Source organism: Kogia breviceps, chromosome 9 (genome assembly GCF_026419965.1).
Source record: "Kogia breviceps isolate mKogBre1 chromosome 9, mKogBre1 haplotype 1, whole genome shotgun sequence".
NCBI lineage: Eukaryota > Metazoa > Chordata > Mammalia > Artiodactyla > Physeteridae > Kogia > Kogia breviceps.
Genome location: NC_081318.1, coordinates 61800695 through 61824567, shown reverse-complemented (window position 1 = coordinate 61824567; position 23873 = coordinate 61800695). Strand labels below are relative to the sequence as shown.

Here is a 23873-nt window from a genome sequence, read left to right as displayed (position 1 = left end):
CTAGGTGGTCACAAAACACTGAGCTGATCTCCCTGTGCTATGCGGCTGCTTCCCACTAGCTATCAATTTTACATTTGGTAGTGTATATATATGTCCATGCCACTCTCACTTTGTCCCAGCTTACCCTTCCCCCTCCCTGTGTCCTCAAGTCCATTCTCTATGTTACCTACTGAGTCATTTAATTCTTACAGTAACCCTTCAAAGTAAGTAGTGTCATTCTCATTTTACAGCAAAGGGACACAAAGGTCTGAGAGGCTAAGTACTTTATCAAAGGTACCTTAGTGATACAAGGCGAGCCAAGATCGGAGCTCCATGTCTATCTGACGATGAAGTTCACATCCTGGCAGCTAGCTATCCATGCTACTGCAGGGGTTCTGTGAACTCACTACTGTGAGAAACCATGACTCCCAAGACAATGTCTCTCTAAATTAAGTACTCACTTTTCCTAGGTCGTCCATACTGATATCTAAAATTCAACTGGGAAACCATCTTAAAATGTATACGTAGAGCATGAAAAAACAGTGTGTTGCAGGAGACCATGAAGTGGTTGATGTGGCAAGGGTGAGAGCTGCCTACGCCTGAGATACACTCTGCCTGAAAGCAGCTAGACAGGGCTGACAATCTGGAAAGGAGGCTCCTTTTACCTGGGGCCTCCAGTCAACAAGGACCCTGAAGAAATCATGTTAAACTGGAAATCAGCGTGTGAGCCTGAGGCATCAGAGAGAGAGTAAGAAAAGGTGTCCAATGTCACACACATTCTCACAGTAAAAAAATCTCATGATCTTGTCACATGTAATTTTTTAAAAGAGGAGTGAGAGACAAAATTGGGAGTTGCGTACATCTCTTATAACCTATTAAAAAACACTTTAAATACAGACTTGTTCCATATAAGTATTACATAAATATACATATAAGTGCATACTTTAACTCTTTCTTCTTCACAATGAATCTGAAGCAGCCAACAAGAAGATTCACAATAAATTTAAAAATCATAACCAGGAAAAATATAAAATAGGAGTATGAAATAAGAAGAAAATAAAGTAAGCAGACATATATCCTATAGGGTCCTAAACAGTTACTAAAATTGAGCTGTAAATTTAGGTCTGAGCATCCTCTTGCCAAAGGAAAATGGAAAAAAATGACTAGGTACAAAATTCACAATGGCCATGAGAAAAAGAGAATATTACCACCTCAGGAGAAACAAAATATTTTCTGTTAGCATAAAAGCAATAAGAAATCAGAAGACCTAAGTGGGACTTCACACAGGGGAAACTATATAACAGAGCAGACAATGTCTCAGCAATTCCTCCATAGTAAATGTCACAGTGTATACCACACAACAGTTTCTCACAGAGTTATTCAATCAAGCTGAAAAACAGTTCAGGGAAGGCAATCTGTGCAGGACTGAGGCAATGAGATAGGAATATACGGCTCTCCAATGAGCCGGCTTGATCTAGTAATAAATCCCGGAATATCTACATGAACAAAGAGACAGCATTTTCTTTAAATTATTCTCCAACCGAAACCAACTTAAGAAGTAGGATTATGCAACAGTTTCCTGACTCTTTTCAGTTCAGAAGTTCTAAGAAAGTTTTCAGGGGCTTTTTATTATGTAAATGGTACTTCAGTCCACTGGCACTGTGCTCTTAGGTGTAGCACTTATGTGCCAATCTTTCCTCCTTCTCCAAGGAGAAATCGGCATTAAAAGGCAGAGAAAAGGTAGGCTGCATGACTCTAAAAAATTATGGCTTTTTGCTTTTACATTAGGAGGTTCTACTACACACACTTTCTATTATATAACTAATGTTAGAGAAAATTTATGAATTCACACCCATAATGATTTCTTAACTAATTTAAAAGGCAATGAGTGAAAGGCATGTACCTAAGAGTATGACATTCCAAAAATGGACATTAAACAGTCCTTGAACAGGTAGAAATTAATATCAATTATGAACAGCACACGATGAACACAGGAGTTCACTGAAAAAAAAGCTGACATATAGTAAGAAATGGGGCCTGTTAGGTCTGGAAAGAAATGTAAAATCTATGTAAATTTAGCTGAGCTTAACTAAGGTGTAATTTTTTCTGTGTATTCATATTGATGCACTCTCATAAGCATATTCACAGGAATCCTCAGTAAGGTACAAAGTGGAATATTCAGAAAATGCCAATTAGGCCAAGTACATACCTGCATGCCAGTTTTTCCACTGCATAAGGAGTCAGATGAAATTTATCCTTCAAAAGAGTCTCTAGTTGTGTGTGAAGACAACATAAATATCGTTGTGCTTTAACTTAAACTCTCTATAGAGTCACAAGAAGTTACGACTGTAACGTGAACCAAAGGAGGAAAAAATAAGGACCATTTGATACTAATTAAAAAACAGGGGATTAGAAAAAAGATGGCTGTGGGAAATAGGGAACAGTTGTTTCTCCCAACATGGACCTCTCACCCTGCTGATTCTGTGGTTTTTAAAACTACAAAAGTGAAAACTGGAAAAATGAAAACAAAATTACTACCAACAGATTAAACAGAACATTCTCTATGGTTTTTAAAATAATTTCTAAATTGGAGATAGAAAACTAAATTTGCTAAGCAAAAAGCCAGCATTTCCACATTTTAGTTCCTCCTTCTAAACACATACAATAAACACACATATTGGATCTAATGCAGTGCTCCATGCAATGCAATTATAGGTTCCCATTCTTTGATTCTAGTTGCAATCAGTTGCAATGAATCAACAGATGAGGCAGGTGATTAAAGTCACATAACTTTAACAAACTAAGATTGCTAAAGTTAAATAAATATCATGTGGTCACTTTAAGCTACCTAGCTTCATCAAGCAGAGCTACAAAAGCAGCAGGTTAGCAGGTTTCTGGCAAGGAATAATTGGTGCTGAGCAACAGACTGTGTACATGAGCAGAAACATTGCATAAAACTCACACTGCTGGCTTACCCACACCATATGTGCATTTTGGATGGAAACAGGGGCAGCTCTCATGCACCTCACATAGTTTGGCCTTTTCTGGCTAGGATGAATAAACATTATGTTTCAGTGTGCTAGTTAACCCCAATGGAAACCAGAAAATACCAGAATTATGACCTCTCAATTCTAATTTTTTCCAGCAAAACTGAAACTAGGACAAAGACATAGTGGTAACAAAAATATACAAATTTGAAGTTATGGAAAAGATATTTACAAATACTGATAAGCATGCCTCAAGTTAATTCATCTTGCCAATGTTTTGAGCTATCAACAACCCACAGTAATCTGATTGTCAAATATAAATTTTATAGATTTAAAGAAATAATAAAGTATTTTAATTGTTCTTTACCAGTGGCCAAATTTATCATTTTCCCAAATAGACTTTGTAAGCAAGCGCAAGGACCTTGAAAGTGGTTTTTGCAGTCTGACAAGTTACCTGCAAGGACTTCTGCACAATTCCTTCCTAACAAGCATGAAAGCCTGATTAATCAATACCTAAGATCTTCATTATGCATCAGATTCTCCCCCTCCCCCCTCTCTCCATCTCCCAATCAAAGCAGCAGTGTAAAGGTTGGCGTTTGGTGGCAAAATTCCAATTCACTTTCCAAAGAGGTAAACAGCCAGGACTTCTGGGGAGGAAAAGATCTCAGACACTGCATCTAATCCCCCTACTTCACTGACTAAGAACTGAAGTTGAAGAGAAGCTTAGCAACTTGTCCTAGATCAAACACTTGGTGAGCAGAGGAATCCAGCAAAAATGTACTTTCTACTATATTATATGGTCCAGTAATTCAAGTGAAAATAAAGATTGGAGAGATGCACTCTACAAAATCTTTTTCCCATAAGGTAGCTTGCATAGCAGGATAAACACATCAAAGAATTAAATTTACCATTTAAATGATATAAACAGTGCAATAATCCAACTGTGCTTCATTTCCCAGTAAATCACAAATTTGAAATGGATCTATATTAGGAGAAACAAAAAACAAAAATCGTTGCACTCATCTTGGATAAAATTATATTCTCATAAACTAACTGTTATAAAGGGAGAAATTAATATCCTCAAACTAAGAGTCTCAGAATCATAGATATAGAGGAAAAAGCAAGATTTGTACACAAATACACATTCAAACCAGTAACCCACAACCTTTTGGGGGGAGGGGGAATATGACTTTATAACTGATACAATGACACTGACAGGTAGATCAATGAGAACAGTCTGGGCCATGTGATTTCCAATGATATGTGAAGAATAAACTCCAAGTCACCTCACTCTGCTCCCTGCTGGAAAGTCCCCTAGGTGAGAGGACAGATGTTTTGACAAACCATGATCAGATGTGATGCTCTGTGATCAACTAATTAAGAGATCTTAAACTTAAATAAACCAAGGCAGAGAGTACCTACATATCTCCTAAAGATCATCCTCAGTAGACTGTTCCATCATTTTTACTGCCATCCAAAATAGTTCTTCTGTTAATAAGCAATATCCTCACCATCAGACTTACTATCATTTAAAATATAAGATATTCTCATTATAGACAAATAGGAAAATCCGAACACTGGACAGTATGATTTAACCTATTTATCTATCATTCCAAAGGCAACTACTCTTAATGTTTTTATGTATTACATCATCTTTTTCTGCACAGTTTTTATATAGCAATAATCATACTGTAAATATAATTTTGTACCTCAAATCTTCTAACTGAAATTATGAAACCAAGAGTCTTCATATTTTATTGAAAACTAATCATAAATTTCACTTATGAAAACTAAAAAATATTCCATTAAGTGGATTGCCATCTTTCTGCACATACAACTTCTTGTGGATTTAAAAGATTATTTTCTCAGAATAGAATCCTAAAAGTGGAATTACTGTCAAAGTATATTAATGTCTTTATGGTTCTTAATACTTGCCAAAATGCTTACCAAAAATGGTTGTACCAATTTAAACTGCCTTCAATAGCAATTCCCATTATACCTGTATTTGGACAATGAATATCTTGTAAGAATTAACAGTTTCATAATCATCTTTATACCTCCCATGAGGCAGGAGATAGATGGGCCCCAGGCTGAACAGTTTCTCCCCTATGGACAGAAACTCCATAATAGCAGAAACTCCATAAAAGCAGGATGATGGAGGAGGCTGGGCCCTGCCCAGATAAAAGACCAAATATTCCTCATTCTCGAAGTCAAGGAGACCTCCCCGACTACACATGCGCAGAAAGGCCCCTTGGAGGTCAAAAAGGGAGGGGGCACCACCCCATAGTAAGTGATGTCAACTAACCATAGTCCTCTTCACTAGAACCCTTCTGGGCTAAGTGATGTGCACGCACACAGGGAAGGACCCTGAGATATAACAAATACGGACTCAGAACCAGGCAAAGCAAGATGACTGGTCAAAGGAAACCCGGAAGAAATGCCCCATAAATGTGATTCAAACTACCACGAGGGCGTGACTCTCTCTCTGAGCCCGCCCGTGTGTCTATCCACACGTACTGTACTCTTTTTCCTCCTAATAAACACTTTACTTGCTTCACTACTTTCCGTCTCTATGTGGAAAGGTGCTTCTACACAGCTGATGGGCCAGGGCCTTGTCACTGGCCACTAGTCCCTGCTGGTCTGGTGGCTACAGTTCAGCGCTCTCACTGCCGCTGCCCAACCTCACTCTCTGGCTGGAAACTGAAACCCTGTTTCAAGCTGCCGCAGGCTGAGGCCACCCGAGATCACCCATACTTTAAATTTATAAACTTATATACCATAATTATACTAAAAAATTCTTAAAACCGAAATCCTGACACCCAGTGGATGAATGTTTGCTATTCTTTTTTTTTTTTTTTTTTGCTATTATTGAAACTATTCTTGAGAATCACTCGAGTCTCTTTTTTCCTGTACCACCCAACCTCAATTCTTTTCTACACACAAGTGGGTCTTTAATAGGATAATCTTATACCCCCTTTTAAGGAGTGGTAACCAAAGTCTACATCATATGGAATTTACAAAGTTCAAGGATATTCTCATTCATTTTAATGACTATATAAAAGAAAAGAACAAGGAAATTCATCCCTGCCGAGCCTGAAGGCTCCTATAGCTTTGTTAAAAGACATAAAGGAAGTACAAAAACACATTAAAAGAAAAGTGAACATTTCATTCATATGTATTCATTCTATATCTTTTTCAAAAAATCAATTTTTGTTCCCTAAATTACTCAACTATGAATTTCACATGTAACTCAACAATTTACAAATATGCAAATAAGAAATTACAAATACTGTGTACTAGATTGAGATGTGTGCTTCAAATGACACAAATAAACAAAGTCCCCCATATCTTTACTGTACTTTCCAGGAATTCTAATATTATGCACTTAATCTTAGCAAACACTTTATTGTTGTTGCTGCTACCTTACTGTTTTTGCAACTGCTATTAAATTTCCTAGTACAAATTGGCTGTAAGATTATTTTAGATCTTCATTAAAAAATTTATATTAAATATGCAATAAGCTACTTTGGTTAACAGAAGTTGGGAGATTATTAGTGTCACAGTTTATTATTATAAGTAATTTTTGTGTCTTCTGTCAGTATAACCACAGTATCTCAATGCCACCAGCTGATAATAATCTTTATAAATCCTACTTTGCAGCTATACCATCTGTTAGTTATTATTTTATACGTCTCCATATGCATATGTGAATTAGTTGTCATTCAAAACAAATATACAAACGGAATTGTGGTTTTGTGGGGAGTTTTTTACTGGCTTGTTTTTGTATTTTGTTATCTTTAGGCTAGTGAACTAAATAAATAAACATATTCCTCTATCTTTGAGACCAAAAATAAAAGCAAATTTCAGTTATACAAATACAAACTTCCAGTTATAAGTCATGAGAATGTAATGTACAGCATGGGGAATACAGTCAATAATACTGTATTAACTTTGTATAGTGACAGATGGTTAACTAGACTTATTGTGGTGATCATTTTGCAATGCATACAAATGTTGAATCACTATGTTGTACACATGAAACTAATATAATATTGTATGTCAAATATATTTCAATAAAATAAAGAGGCTAACAAAACTGCAAATTTAAAAATACTTTTTGTAGTACACATAAAAGAAATTTAAGTTCAACAAACAATCTAAAAGTATCTGCTAAAACTGGTTAAAATTGTCACCAAAATTGGATATAATTATATTAAAAAACTGATATTTCCATATTCATAGCTCTCAAAGTACACCTACAGACCAAAAAGCAATAGGTCCACTAGTAAATTAATAGCTAATATGGTTCCAGTTTTCACAATATAAAACACTTTCCACAACTGAAGATTAGAAAAGAATGACTACTTACTTATTTACTTGTAATGTTAATTCCCTGAAGAGATGAATCATAATGACAAAAATTCAAAACCAGGCCCCCCCATTAATCTGTGGGTTTATCCCCCCGAGCTGTAAATAACCAGGCTCCTACAGCAGCAGAGAGCAATAAGTAGTTGTAATGTCATTACAACTCACTACCAAAATTTACCCAGAAAGGCAACAAGAAAAAAAGAAGGAACGGAAGGAGGAAGATAAACTTACAATTGGATAAATAGTTCCAAATTATCACTTCTTCCCCAAGTACTAGAGTCTAATGACTTTAATAAGCCCAAATATGGTTTACAGGAGCTTTATACACTACACACCAAAAACATGGTGAATTCTGTTAAGAGTTACCAATGGCAATTAAAACATAAGACGAAAGCACAACCTAGGAGAAACCACATTTGATGACTAAATAGTTCATTGTTTCCTTAAGTTATCCTATTTTAGGTAATGATACTTTAGGATCATATACAGGGAAAGCTAAGGTACAAACAGTAGTAAATAATTAAAGTCATCATTAATAGAAACACTGAAATATTTAGAGAGAGGGATTAAAGAAGAGAAAAACATATTTAAGAAATTATGATTTCCTGGAATGAATGCTATATTATTTTCAGTTTCTTGAAGTAAAAAGTAACTAATTACTTACACAAAAAACTATGCTGCTTTTCATAGAGTCTTTTGTGTATTAAAATAAGTTATACTCCAACTATGTAAAATTTAACTTATTTGATGCCCAAACCAGATCTCCTTTTTTTCAAATTATATTTCATCTAGATGTTAGAATTTCCATGATGTCTGTGAGACCGCTGTACTTGGAGAGGCAACACAGTTTTGAAGTATACTTGGGCTATAAAGTGTAAGGGAAAACATCATAGACTACTTAACAAAATATATATATACATTTTTCACAAGTTTATTGGAGTATAATTGCTTTACAATGGTGTGTTAGTTTCTGCTGTATAACAAAGTGAATAAGCTATACATATACATATATCCTCATATCTCCTCCCTCTTGCGTCTCCCTCCCACCCTCCCTATTCCACTCCTCTAGGTGGTCACAAAGCACCGGGCTGATCTCCCTGTGCTATGAGGCTGCTTCCCACTAGCTATCTATAACAAAATATTTTAACTGCCATTAAAACTATAGTATAGCACAGGCCAGGTTCCATTCATTTTTAAAAATATTTTATTACCTGTCATTGAGATCCATGTGTGGAAAGTAGTTTCATACCATGATTTGCTTCTGTATGTCTAAAATGTTTTTAATGAGGGATTTCATTTCACAGGAATCTATATTAATCTATAAAATTAATTGTATAAATAGTAAAAACAATTTTTTTCATGGTTCAAAGCTCACCTAATACATGAAGCCTTGCTTGATTCTCCCTAGTGATATTTCTTCCTCCACTACAGTCTCAGTTATCTTTGTAGTTATGGAATTTAAGAAACTTATTTATTCCACTATATATTATAATGATGTGTGGAGTTTTCTAATTTTCATGAATAGATTGAGAATGTCAGCTTCTATAAGTTAGAATCACGGAGTATTACATATCTTCATATCCTCTCTGCCCCATGTCCAACAATTCCTTGAAAATGGTAGCCAATCTACATGTTTATCTGAATTCACCAAAAAAACTTTTTGGGGATACTAAAATCTACCTTCCCCAAAGGGTCTTTAGTAAAACAACTTATGTTTTGGTAATTAAGAGTGTTATTTTGAAGCTCTATGGAACCCACACTAACTGACCAAATATGTTTTCGTTAAAAATAATATTTCAGCATTTGTTGTATAGCTATTAAAAATGAAAATAATGAGACTTTCCGATTAGGTACAATAGTTGCAATGTTTTAATCAGATGTATGTCTTTCAAAAAATCAACTGAAATCATTATACTTTGCTTTGCTAATGTACTGAGCGTCAAAAATAATCTAAATTAACATATTTTTTTAATGGGTAACTCCTAAGAAATATAAGAAAAACTTTTTTTTTTACAGTGAGAAAAAATAACTGTGTGTTGATAATGTAAGATGGAAAACAGAACTAAATGAAGAGATTTACTCATAAGACAGCATTTGCAGAAGACCACTTATTATTCATGTATCCATCTAGAAATCATTGACCGGGCACCTATGTCACATCATATGTGTCTGTGCAGAGGCTGTAAAAGTATAAAGAAGGTGGAGTCTCCACCTTCCAGGAACTCACACTATAGTGAAGTCATAAAAGACAACACAAGTAGTAAAAGGACACTGGGGTTATCTCTGGCTGGGACAGCAGGGAAAAGAGTTCACAACGAAGGTGACACTTGAACAGGGTTTTGGTTTTAAGCTTTATTCTGTAGATCTCAAGACATTTGGGGGCCTGAACTAAAAACAAAACAAAACAAAACAAACCCTGCTGTTCTTTTTCAGAAAGGGATTTGGGAAAGAAGCTGCTTGTCTAATAACAGTCAAGTGGACAGATGAGGATGGAGTATGAGGAACCAGATTTGGAAGATATGTGAATCAAGAAGAACATCAACATCAAGAATCAACAGGCCTTGATGATAGATTTGATAAAGGGGGGCTGAGAAGAATGAGTCAAATGACATTTTTAGGCCTTTAATTTGCAAAAACAGATGATGACATTCAATGAAATCTAGATTATCAGTTAACAGCTGTTTATTGAGCACCTTCTATGTTCCAGACATTATTCTAGACCCACAGTCTATTTTCACTGTAGTCAAGAGAGGCATACAGTAAATAAGTGGATAATCTGAAATAGTGATACCTTGATGGAGAAAATAAAACAGGGTTACACGAGAGTGACTGGGGGAAGAGACACTTTAGCTGAGGTCCTCACGAAGACTCACACTTGAACTAAGACCTGAAATGATAAGGAGGCAGGCAAGTGAGGCTCCAGCAAAGAAGGGGTAGCAAATGAAAAGGCTGAGCTAGGAAAGAGCTTAACATGATCAAGGGATAGAAAGGCAGCTGGTGGACGGGGATGGGGTTTGGGGTACGAAGAGAGATGAAGTCTGAGAGCACATGGAGATCCTTGTAGCCCACTGTACGGAGCTTAGCAGTGATTCCAGTGACAGTGGGCAGCCAGCATGTTTGAAGCCAAGGGTGATGTGATCTGATTCAATTTCTGTGGGCTGTGAGGAGAACGGACTTAAGGGGGTGAATGGAGGCAGAAAGCCTGGGCCAAAGTGGTGGCTTAAATTCCTAGCAGTGCCCATGTTGAGAAGGGGTCAGAGTCTGGATATAGAGGGAGAGGTGATAGGACTTACGGGTGGAACTGCATGTAGACTGTGAGGGAAAGAAAGGAACCAGGGGTACTTCGGGGGTGTGATTCCAAACCACTATATAATGGGTGGTGTTATTAAACAGTGATGGTGAAAACTTGAGCATAGAGAAGATTCAGGGTGGTGGGATCAGAAACCAATAGTTCTTCTTTGCTCAAGTAAAGTCTGAACTGTTTAGAAACTTGTAAGTGAAATGGCAGGTAGACAGCTGGATACAGTCTACAGCTCTGGGGAGAGGTCTATGTGGAGATATACTTTGGGAGTCATCAGACTCTTCAAAGATTTTAAAACCATGAGACTAGATAAGACTCATCTTGACCCATCAAGGTAGATTAAGGGGGGGGGGGAGGTAGGAAACATGAAGCAATGTTTGTGGTTTTAGATTTTTAAAGCAAGGAATAATAAATTCCATTTTGGACACTTAAGGTGGGGAAAAGTGATTAGTTAGCTTTTCTGTGGTGAATCACACTAGCCTCTAAAAGTATTTTAGTATTACCCTCTTGTACTGTGACTTAAGCCTGTCATCTCATTTGGAGTCTCCCTATTTCATTTCTGTTACATCAGTAAGCTCTCTGAGAGCAAACGGTGTCTTCCCAATCCCCAGCAACTATTCAAAGAGAAGGCACTTTTATCTGTTATACCATGAGTATAAAAATCCAGTCTTAATGGTTAAGAATTGATTGTATAGTGGAGAGACTAGAAAGTAGCACAATAATGAGCTAGTTTCAAATCTCTGAGGATCTATTCTCAAAAGTTTCTTTCCTTCAAAATTAATCTTGGAATTCTTCCTATCAATAAATCAACTTTGAAAAATAATTGAGTTCTGCAGACATTTCCACTGAATCACATACATAACTAAACAGTTAAATTCAAGTAATCACGGATGATTTCTAAACCATCTTGGTGGTTCTTTCCTAAAGCTCAAATATATTAACCTTTATTTCCTATCAAAGATGCTACTTATGTTCAGTACTCAATAAATATTTGAATAAATAAAAGAGATCAAGATGCTTCAACATATAGACAGGAAATTTTTCTTTGTCCTTGTATCTTTTTTCTCAGTACTATATACTCAGCCCCTTGCACAGTGCATTGAATACAGTCAGTACTTAATAAATATTTGTTGCATGCATTAATAAAAAAAAAATGCACAGTTTTATGAGAAAGATGGCTCTTCTTCTACATCAATTTACTTCCCATGTAACTTCTTTAAATGTTTTTCTCTTGATTATAAAATATTTACTCACTGTGGAAAATATAAATACAAAAAATCTCTCTTCTTAAGATGAATATTACTCTCTATTTATAACTCATGATTGTATTCATTCATTCATTTAACAAATATTTTTGACTTCCTGTTCTGTGCTAGGCTTTGCGGATACGGTGATGAATCAAACAGGTCAGGTTCCCTGATGTCACTCCAGTCGTATGCAATACCCTCACGTTCTACATGTAGAATATAAGTAGAGGTGTGTCACCACATAGAAGGTTTCAAAATCCATGGATATCTCTTCCACTCTAATAGTTAACATTCCCCCAAAGTCTTAAAAATGATTATTTCAGTGATTAAATAAGGTTAGTATGTTTCAACACAGAATATGAAAGTATGTGAACTACACTTTCACGTACCCACAAAGAGCAAATAATTTTCTCAGGTGGAAAAGAACAAAAGCCTTCGTCTTTTTACCAAACATTGTCAAGGAGTGTACTTTGATGATGGAAATGCTAATGTAAGACAGTTCTGAATAAGTTATTTTCAAACCTTTCTCTATAGGTTCACATATTACCTATTTATTCAAATGTAATACAAAATAATCTCTCAAGTAAAAATAATTCAAATGTTTTAACTTCAGCATTCTATTCCTCTATTTCCAACAGAGAGTTTCCATTACCAGCACTGGGAAAAGCTTAGTACTTAGGAAGTCACTCCTGCCTGCCATACCCTGATTTTCAGCAGATCACCTGTTCTCCTGATACCTAGGCACCTATTTGCATGGCAAGAGTGGAAGTTACTATTTATCCTGAGGTATACATAATCACACTGACTTATTCGGTTTTACCCCAAAAGGATTCATTGAGTTTCACTTACCTCCAAAGTCTCACTGCCTTCTATGTCTGACGTTTTGCCTCTTGCTGCCACTCTTTGCTCATGAGCTGTATCTCCTATGAAGCAAAAGAAAAAAATAAAACTTTACCATACCACTGAGGCCAAACTGTCTACTATTTATTTGAAATATCTTTTGCATGTTTCACATTGTGGAAGCAATTACTACTTCCTTTGTTACAAAGTAAACAAGTTAATATTTAAGAACAGTAATTTTATAAAGGTCACAGAAATCATCTGTAAATAAATACATAGATATACAATCTAAACCAGAAATGTGTCCTGCTTTATATAGGTTTACTCTGGAAAAATCAAGTGAATTTATATTTTGTAAATCAAGTCATATTTCAAATAAGCTAGGAAAACTTATAATTTGAAGATAAAGCAAATTATTTTCAAACATTAAAAGTCTTAAAAAAAACAAGTCTTTATAATATGAATAACTGTCCTTCAAATTTGTTTTTTTAATAAGGTTTACTCTTTATAAGTGTTTATTTGTGTCTCTGTGGATTTGCCTCAGAGTAGATATATATGTCTGCATGTAGTAATTAACCATATGTCAAACAATTTTTACAGCAGGAAAGAACAATGAACAAATTCATAAATTAGCGTTCAGTTAATAGTTTGATTCCTAAAGGTGGTGCCTTGGAGGGTTATATTACTAAACAAAGTTGGTGACTAGACTGCCTCTAAGGACATAGGACAGACAGAAATATAGTTAGGTAAGTACAGGCATAATTTAATGTATTAGTGTCCTATTATAATTTATTAACTAATAATCTGTGATTAACACATGGTAGGTAAAGAAACAATCAGCATACTTCTTAAAAGCATAATGAGAGGTTAATTTAGTAATTTGTAAACTGCTCTTCCCATAAAATTAAGCCAGCTCAGGAATGTCTACAACAGGGAAGATTACAAAATTCATATATAATGACTTGGCTGACACTAAAGGTTAGGAATTTGTTAACATAGGGAAGGTCACAGTCTTCATTGGGGGTAACAAAGTATGAAAGTCTGGGCTGGGCTTAACTTTTCCATAGTGAAACACAAATGTTTAGCTTACCAATGGCTATAGTCAAGAAAGGGTCCTGTGAAAATTTTAAAGAATTAAATAAAATTCTGTTCAATTCTAAAACCATAAAGCAAGAATTAAGTTGGTAGTTTATTGACTTAAAAGATAAAGGAAATCCCCCAAATGTTTAAAATCCAAGGACATCATGCATATCAGCCTACAAGTTGTGTTCTCAGCTAAGTACAGCATTATTACTATTGGGTGGAACCCAGCACATAGTAGGCGTTCCATAAATGCTAGCTGAGTAAATTAGTGAACTTCTATTTATAGTTTCTAGTCTATAAAACTGTGATAATACTAAATGGCATGTAATAAAAGCTTTATTTGAGCATACAGTTAGTGTTTTTCCTCTAAAACACATTTGTGAAACTTAAAAGGCAAATTTATTAAATACCATTATGATGTATTGTTATTAGTGATCTGTACTTGGAGCACAACTTGTTAGATTTTAAAAACAGTTAATGATTTTTAAAAAGAATCATATTGAAACAAATTCATTAGGAACTTTTAAATTACATCTATAGGATAATAGAGTTAATAGTTGTTAAGTGAAAAATTATGTCAACTTACATTCATGACCCAGGATGTCAAACAATTTTGATTTTTTAAACTTATTGTTTAAACTGACCATTTATTTGCACATCAGGAAGAGTCTTATTTTCAGAAATCCCCCATGTCTCTGAAAGTTAGGGATAAGCTAACCAACCCCCAGTTCACAGATGGCAAAACCAATGCACAAGTTGTTCAGTTTGCTTGGGTAAAGGCAGTGAGACCACTGAGACCACAACAGCATGAGCAGCCAAGGTAATGCAAGTTTCTGTATATTGAGGTCAGGTGTGTTTAATAACTCACATGCCTGAGATTGATACAGAAGTATGTGGCATCTAATATGAAAGGCCATTTACTCAAGAAAGATTTTTTTTCACCTTTTAAAATGATTATTGGGCCATCCCCTAGCCACACAAACACTATTTGGCTGAAATCATTCAGCACAAAGTCTGTGCTTCCTTTGCCAGTTTCTGATTCCAAGGTGTGTATCTGTACCACACTTTCTCCATTTCTCCTTACTGCCTGAATAACCAGAAAGGTTATCAGCCAGTGCTCGTGACATCACACAACACATCTGCCTGGAAGCAACTGTACAATCACTATTTCCTGAAATGCCATATCTGGCAATGACTCAGGATAATAACTGATTACAAGGAAAAATGCCATCTGCGAGATGATTCTCTATAAACAAAGGCACAAAATGAAAACTACACAAACAACAAACAGAAAAGAACAGGTCACAGTGAAATATAACTTTTGAAGTTTTTTTCCTCCCACTGAAGAATTATTTGATAATGGTAAACATTCAATTATTTTCTCTAACTTGTTATAACCCACATGAAAGTTAGATACTTCAACAATAAATAAAGATGCATGGGATGAACGTGAAATAAGGTACTTTAGTTTTCAGACATCAGTTAATTCTAATTTATGTGCTGTATAGATTCAAAAATTTCATTTGCAAGTCAGCTGTTTAAAAGGAAGGACAAACACAACAAAATAGATGCAAACTATTACATGTAGAATGGATAAACAACAAGATTCTACTGCATAGCATAGGGAACTATATCCAATCTCCTGGGACAAACTAATGGAAAAGAATACAAAAAAAGAATGTCTATATGTGTATAACTGAGTCATTTTGCTGTACAGCAGAGATTGGCACATTGTAAATCAACTATACTTTGATAAAAAAATGAAAAGGAACAATAAAAATGTTCACAGTATTTACATTTCATAATGTCTTGTTTGTAGCAACACAATTGATTCTCACTACGGCACAGCAAGACATCCTCCCCATTTCCCTCCTCCCCCAGTTTACGGTGAACCTGACGGCAGAGGTACTCAGGGACTCGCCTAAAGTCTCCCAGGTAGAAGCCAGCCATAGTGAGAGCAGAGCCCAGTCTCCTGACATATCTTGGGGGGACTGTGTGGTCCGGTGGAAGGTTCCAACGGATGGTGGCTGAGGTGGGGAGAATCAAACCCCTAAAACTGGGGATCAGTGGGAAGAAGATCCCAGGGCTCCCAAACCTGGTCCAACCCCACGGGCCCCCCTAACACTTCCCTTCACTCCATTTTTCTTCCATAGGCCCCATGGGTTATCTGGTCGCTTCCCTTTCCACTGATAATGCCAAATACTCCTGATCAGAACAAGCCTCTGTCCTTCCTTCTGGTCCTTCAAGGCACACACACGGTCCCCTTGATACTTTCCCACAAGTTTGAAAGGCTGGAAACAGTTTTATAAGAGGCAAAATCCCTCTTCTACTACAGCTATGCAATTTTCTTGGTTTAAAGTGTAGTTTTTATTTAGAGTGAGTAAACGAGAAAGGCCGTATATGCATACTAATGAAGCTCTTTTAGAATTTAAAGGACTGAAGTGAAATTCATCTGTATTTTAGATTAGTGGGGCTACATAGTAAACATTTTAGGCTTTGTGGGCCATACTGTCTCTGTTACAACTTCTCCACTCTATCACTGTAGCCAGGAGCAGCCATAGATAATATACAAACCAATGCATGTGGCTGTGTTCCAATAAAATTTTGTTTACAAAAACAAGTTGAGTCAGGCTGTAGTTTCCAGATCCCTGTTTTAGAGAATATGTATACTCCACCTTTTCTAGGATAAAAAGCTGAATCATGTTACATAAGGAAATGAGAAAGGGACATCATTAGCGTATGATCACAATCCCATTCTACTCGGTGAATCTGGTCGAGGGAGAGGAGAAAAGTGACGAAGAGTGAGCAAGGTACAGTGCAAAGAGCAGAAACCCTCAGTGATGGAAGGGGAACCTGAATGCCTGTTTGGATCACCCAGAGGAGATTTGTTCTGGGGAGGGGTGATGGGTGAGTAAGGGGGCACCTTCACGCCTTAGGCCTCCTTCAGTGTGGCGGAAACTCTAATAACATTCACCCCAGCCTCCATCCACTCTCCAATCCCTGGGTTGGTGATCTGGAAGGACTCAGCTGCACATGGTTCTCCCCTCTCCCTTCTCGTGGGGAGGACCAGAGAGAACTGGGCTCTGTCTGCTCTGACCCTCCACAGGCGTCTCCTCCCACTTGGGGAAGCCTGCCCCAGCCCAGAAGATCCTGTAACAGGATGGAGTTCAATCTAATTCTGGGGTTCAGATTAGGAAACCCATCTGCTCCTTGATGGAAGCCACATTCTTCAACACTAGCTTTATAGGCAATAAAGATGAGAATTTGGTCTCCATCTGTTTTTTGGTTTTTTTTTTTTTTTTTTTTTTTTTACTAAATTGGCCAGATCTTATCTGGGTAAGAAGGGTGTTATTATTGGAACGCCCTAGAGTCCAACAAGACTGGGAATGGGCTGGTATGGACAGAATTGGAGCCTGCCTACATATGAAAAGCTGTGAATAGAGAAATCTGTTTTCTTTCTTTTATTGGAGAGGAATTATCTAGAACTTCATATCTGAGAATGCAGTCTACAAAACACTAGTTTCAAGGCGTTTGCATGGAAAAAATATTTCTGTGGTCAAAAGTATGAGAAAAAGCTACAGAATGCATTCCCTTCCAACTGATTTCCAATGCACTGTAACATATTAAAGGCTCTGAGAAACTCTTCAGTAAAGAAAGTAAAAAAAATTTTTCCCAATGTTTTTGACTATAAAGCCACTTTATTCACTGGATACCTATTAAACATCTTGCAGAGTGACACACTATGGGAAATGCTGATAGAACATTTCTGAAGTTAAAGCTGAATATGAAATATATTATTTTTACCAGACTTTTAAGAAGACCCTCAACATTGCCAAATGTGTTATTTAGCTCTGGAACATTCATTTTATACAATGTTAACTCACACTTATTTTCCTTTAGATGATTCTTTTCACAACTCCCTGTTAATTCATTTAATTGCATTTGGGGCAGACTTGCAGAATGGACTGCATTCTACTGCATGATTCTGATTCCAGAATAGCTGATAATCTGCAGAGGAGAAAAGGATAGCCAGACACCTTGAAGACACAGGAGAAAGAAAGCCCCAGGGCTCAGAAATATCTCCCCCACAAATTCTACCAATTAGAGATTCATTAGGGTTAATGAGCTCCTCTTTTAAAATGCAAATACCCTCTGCGAGTGTTTGCTTATTAGTCATTCACCAAGTGAAGTAGTGGAAAGAACAGTGGAATGGCCCCTCCATTAACTCCTTTTCATTCTTCAGTCACACACTCATTATCCAAGGCGGCCTGGCACTGCGGCAAGAGAATGGCTTTGGAAATGATAGAACAAAACCCCAATCCTTTACCAAATCCATGACCTTGTGCAAGTTACTTAACTTCTCAGACCCTCAATTTCCTCATCTGAAAAATGGGAATCATGATACATAATAAAGCTATTATACAGATTAAACGAGAAAACATGTTAAACACTAATTGCAGAGAAGAAGGGAGAGAAGCTGGGGCAAGAGAAACATTTTGTCAGGTGTTGGTGTCAATTGCTGCTCTGCCCTTGTGAGTAGCCGTTGCCATGATCTTCAGCATAGCAGAGGTGAAAGAAGAAGCCCTCTCCTGCTATCTCATTTAGTGCCCGTGGCAGTGTTGTGAGGTAGGCTTTGTGATATCCTTTTAAGAATGGCAGACCTGGTGCTGGAATCCAAGTCTGCTGACAATGCCAAATCATCACATAATACCATGCAGCTTCCCATTACTTAGCAAAACTTGAGTGAAGTTATCCAACTCAGTTTCATACACTTTACATTTGTCTCCTCCAGTTCGGCTGCATTTTCCCTTCCACTTTTTCTAATACTGTGCACTTGCTCCCCGTTTTCCACTATAATGAAGAAAGGAGGGATAAAGAGAAAGCCAAAGTACTAATTGCTGAAGACATGCTCTGCCCAGGAGCCTGCTGCTGTCAGGCCAGGATTCTGAAGACAACTGTGACCCCACAAGAAAATAAGCCAAGAATAGGAACACCTAAGCCACAGAGGGAGGAGTGCAGTTAGCAAACAAATGGAGGAAAAGGTTCAAGCTGACTAGGAATGAAAGAAAAACAAATTAAAATGACACCAAGAACATATTAAATTAGCATACCAAAATTATTATACCCAAATTCGTTAAGGATGCTTACAATTAACACACTGGCATCATTCTGATAATGAAGTGAATACTCAGTAAACATCTGTTGATTCAACTGTTTGTGGGAGAGGGACAATGAGAAAGATAATTCTACACACACACTCACTAAGGGCTCATAAAAAGGATTATAAATGGTTGTTAAAACATGAGGAAAAATTAAGGGTTCGGTAAAACAGGCAATGTATTTTATAAGCTATCAGTGTGGATTTTAATTTTAACACGTATTTATATACAACTTTTAGGCATCCTGTTAGATGTCAACATTATGACTGCTATTAAAAATCATACAGCTAAAACTTTGCTTACTGCATTGAAAGCTTAGGGTCACACTGGATACTTAAAGGCACTGACTCACAGAAGTAAGAACACCAGCAAATCCAACTGAAGTCAGACTCACCGATCAGTCCTCCTGGCCTGCTCTTAATTAACTTGCCCTAGGATTCCACAGATTTCTTTAGTTCTGAGTCCTGTCACTTTGTAGCTATGAGTAAAAATTTTTCTGGAAGATTTTAAGCAAACCAAAAACACCAATTAAGTATTTAACACTATGTTAAACAGTTAAGCCCAGGCATTCTTTTAGGTTGGAAGACTAGAAATTCAAAAGGCCAAATTAACTTTGTACTTGTACATTTGTACAATATTGTATCACGCTGTACAAATATGCATTCAAAGGTTTTTTGTTAATAGCTTTCTTAAATCAGAGTAAATTTACATACTGCAAGAGTACGTTGGGCTGATCATTCCTGACCCTGAATCCCAAAATGCTGCTGAAAGAAAGCTCTACACAAAGGGCGGCTCTGAGCAGTCCACTGACAGGTTCTATAGGCCCTGTTGCAAACAAACAGGACTGACACAAAAAGGATTTCCAGTGTGTATGGTTTGAAACATAAATCTGTAAATAGAAAAAAAAAAAAAAAAAAGCCTCACTCTACCAGTTTATCTGGTATCCTGAAACAAAGACTCAAATGTTCTGCCTGTTGTAGGTGAAGATGATGGCATTGATCCATCACCAATAATGCAACCTAGGCTGGAGATCACTGGCATCAAGTCACTCACACTCAGGAGTGTCTGGTCTCCTTTCCAACCAATAGAATAAACCTGAAGAGTTACTTGTTGGTGTCAGGAGTTCTGCTCAGTCAGTTTTCCACACAGAAAAATAAGTGACCCCATGAGAGCAAATGTGTGTTTCAACCTATAGCATCAGTTGGTCTAATCAGAGATATTAGGTAGGTAAGCTGTCAATCTCTTAAACTGAGTTCTTATATTGATCAAAGAGTTGTAGTGTAACAGAAAACTGCAAAGAAAATTTCTAGCAGAAGCAATAAAAGCAGTATATGAAACATTACAATCAGCTTCACGTTGTTTCGTTCATTCAACAAATATTTGTTAAATACATATGTGCCATATTATCATGCTGGGCACCATGTGAACTGTAACAATACCATTCCTGCCCTCACAGCATTTACATTCTAGAGGGCATTTCAGCCAAGAAAATGGAAATCACAAAAACTGGTTGTAAAAATTAGCCAAAAAACTGAAAATTATGGGAGTACCAAATCAACTAAGGAATAGAAATCTGAATGAAGCACACTGTGGAAAAAGTGGCCAGCTATAACAAAAACAAGCTTCATATTAGGGCTTTTCCTCCCTCCAGGTCCTTTCATTAAAAATAAAGTATATGGGCTTCCCTGGTGGCACAGTGGTTGAGAGTCCGCCTGCCGATGCAGGGGACACGGCTTCGTGCCCCGGTCTGGGAAGATCCCACATGCCGCGGAGCGACTAGGCGGGCCATGGCCGCTGAGCCTGCGCGTCCGGAGCCTGTGCTCCGCAACGGGACAGGCCACAACAGTGAGAGGCCCACGTACTGCAATAAATAAATAAATAAATAAATAAATAAAAATAAAAAAATAAAGTATGTATCAGTCAGTATCATTACTTTTAATGGAAGTCAAATATATAAACATGCTCTTGTATCACACAAAAGTTTGAAGAGAATATTTCTAAAAATACCAATATTACTTGAAGGAAAGTTGATATTAAAAAAATGAATCACTTGCAAATCACAACTAGAAGCAAAGCCACACATGGTGGATGTGATGAGGTGGCACGATGTGATTACTAGATGAAGACAAAGAGTATGCTTTCAAAATGCAGAAGAGGCTGGTTGGCTTTACTGAAGACGCCACACTTCTCATTTAGTTATACAATATAACTGTGTGACATTACTGTCCTGAGGGTCACAATATGTCATACTTAAAATGCTTATATAAGACAAGAGATTTGGTCCCTTTAAAAACTCAGGTAAAACTAAACACCACAGGGTCTGAGGGAGAAAGTTCTAATCTGTTCACTGGCCTACTAACTAGAAGCAGGTAAAGAGCAACAGTGAATCACCAATTAGCCTCCTGAGGAGGAAGGACCCTGACTGGACCTGGGTCAAAGCTGAGGATTGAAAACTCAGGCCTGGCCATCCTTTGTTATATTTATGGAACTTTTAGTTGGGCTATAATATACAGACAGAATGGAAAAGAAAGTGGATCATGGGCTAGCCTGGGATGAATGTGCCTTAAGGGAAAACAGGGGTTGAAAGTAGCAGAGAGCAGGGCCTTCCTATGCATCAACAAGTAAATTATGAGACATCTCCTTGCCAGTGGGGCACTGCAACTCACATTTCAGTATGTGTAAAAATCACCTGAGGTGCAAATTACTGATTCTCACAGGAGATTCGGAATTGCGAAGTTTAGTGAAGGGCCTAAAAATCTAAATTTTTAGTAAGCATTCCAGGAGATTCTAATGTAGTTGATTCACAAACAATACTTTGAGAAACACTGAGATAAACTGACTGAGATAAGCTTACATGGCTGACAGATTACCATCTGCCTAATTTGGGGAATGACTGTCCCCTCCCTCCTTTTCTCCTTCCCTCTCACATTGTTTAAATATTTAGAGAGTACGTACATATCTCTGTGCTAAAGTTGGGGCCCAATAAGTTCCCAAAAGAACTGAAAGCAGGGTCTTGAAGAAATATTTGCACACCATGTTCATAGCAGCATCTTTCACAAGAGTCAAAATGCAGAAGCAACCCAAGTGTCCATCAACAGATGAGTGGATAAACAAAATGTGGTATATGAATACATACAATGGAGTATTATTCAGCCTTTCAAGGAAGGAAATTCTGACATAATGCTACAACATGGATAAACCTCGAAGGCACTGAGTCAAGTAAAATGTCAGTCACAAAAAGATACATACTGTATGATTACTTTTACATGAATGCCTAGAATAGTCAAATTCATAGAGATAGAAAGTAGAATAGTGGTTGCCAGGGGCTGGAGGGAAGAGGAAGTGGAGAGCTGTTGTTTAATAGGTAGGTAGAGAGTTTGAGTTTTGCAATATCAGAGTTCTAGAGACTGACTTACAACAATGTGAATGTACTTAACAAAACTGAACTGTACATTTAAAAATGGTTAAGATGGTAAAACTTATGTGTATTTTACCATAATTAAATATAAAAATTTTAAAAATAAGATGTGCTCTTCTCTAGAGCAATAAAATGGTAGAAGTTAAAGGTAAGTCTACTGCTGGTCAATACTATATTTTACAATTTATTTTAGTTTTGTTCTAATTAAGTGTTTACATACAGATGTTATAATTAGTATTTATTCCATATTTATGTTGTTATTTAAATACATATATATATATATATTTAAAGAAAAAAAGAAAAACCAACTGAAGCAAAATGTGTGTTTTCTTTCTTTCTGCTACAGAATTCGTTATGGCTCAATAAAGGGCCTGGCTACAAGAAACAGTTTGAACACACTTTGGCCACTCTGTACTAGTACAATAATGTTGTTTCTGTCGATGTGTATCTGCAAACTTATTTGTATATACACTACCAGGTGTATATACAAATAAGTTTGCAGATACACATCGACAGAAACAACAACACAGTGGTAACAATACTGAATATCAACATGCTACACTTAAAAAAAAAAAAAAATCTCAACCGTTGGTCATAAAAATTGAAATTTTTGTTGTTGTTGTTATTGTACGTGGGCCTCTCACTGTTGTGGCTTCTTCCGTTGCGGAGCACAGGCTCCCGACGCGCAGGCTCGGCGGCCGTGGCTCACGGGCCCAGCCGCTCCGCGGCACGTGGGATCTTCCCAAACTGGGGCACAAACCTGTGTCCCCTGCATCGGCAGGCGGACTCGCAACCACTGCGCCACCAGGGAAGCCCCCCAAAATTGAAATTTTTGAATAACTTGAATCAAGAAATCTAAAATATAAAGTACTAGATGAACAGATGAAGCACAGTTACAGGTCATGCAAAACTTCAGAGCTAATATGCCTATCTTTTAAACATCTAATGCAAAACACTTAAAACTTCCTCTTAGGAAGAGATATTTTTCAAGCCCCTTAAGCCTTGATGTCACTAGGATGGGGCGGGGAGGTGGCTGACAATGAAATCCAGGCTTTGGGTGGATGAGATCAATATCAACAAATAAATTCTAAGGTCCCCACTGCTGGCTTGAATTTTTTTTCCCACAGGAATCCCACCAAACCCAATAAGTTAAGAGAAGGAAAAGAAAAAGAGAGTAAGAGGGTAGGAGTCAGTAGACAAATCAGACTTTGAGAGCCCAACACTGGTAGATCCTAATCTAACAACGAGGGGACACTGACATCAGGAGCTCCAAAACAGGCTGACAGCACAAGATCAGAAAGGTGTAAGGGCAGAAACCCATTAAGAAGAAAGGAGTGCCCCGGTGAGAATGAGAAGATAGCATGGCTAAAAAGTATGAGAATTTACTTAATGATAAGGTGAAAAGCGATGATGGGGAAGAGCAAGGATCACTCTTTGCCTGCAATATTCGTCAACCTAGACCTCAACCGGCTGATATGTACTCTATCTTCA

The 23873-nt window shown here is 37.1% G+C and overlaps 1 protein-coding gene across 1 annotated transcript in view; it reads right to left on the bottom strand.

The window, feature by feature from the left end:
• UMAD1 (UBAP1-MVB12-associated (UMA) domain containing 1) overlaps positions 1 to 23873 on the bottom strand; it is a 234945-nt gene that overhangs the window by 57417 nt on the left and 153655 nt on the right. The window contains exon 3 of the mRNA XM_059074743.2: positions 12732 to 12805. Coding sequence (XP_058930726.1) covers positions 12732 to 12805 — 74 coding nt within the window. The remainder of the gene's footprint in view (positions 1 to 12731; positions 12806 to 23873) is intronic.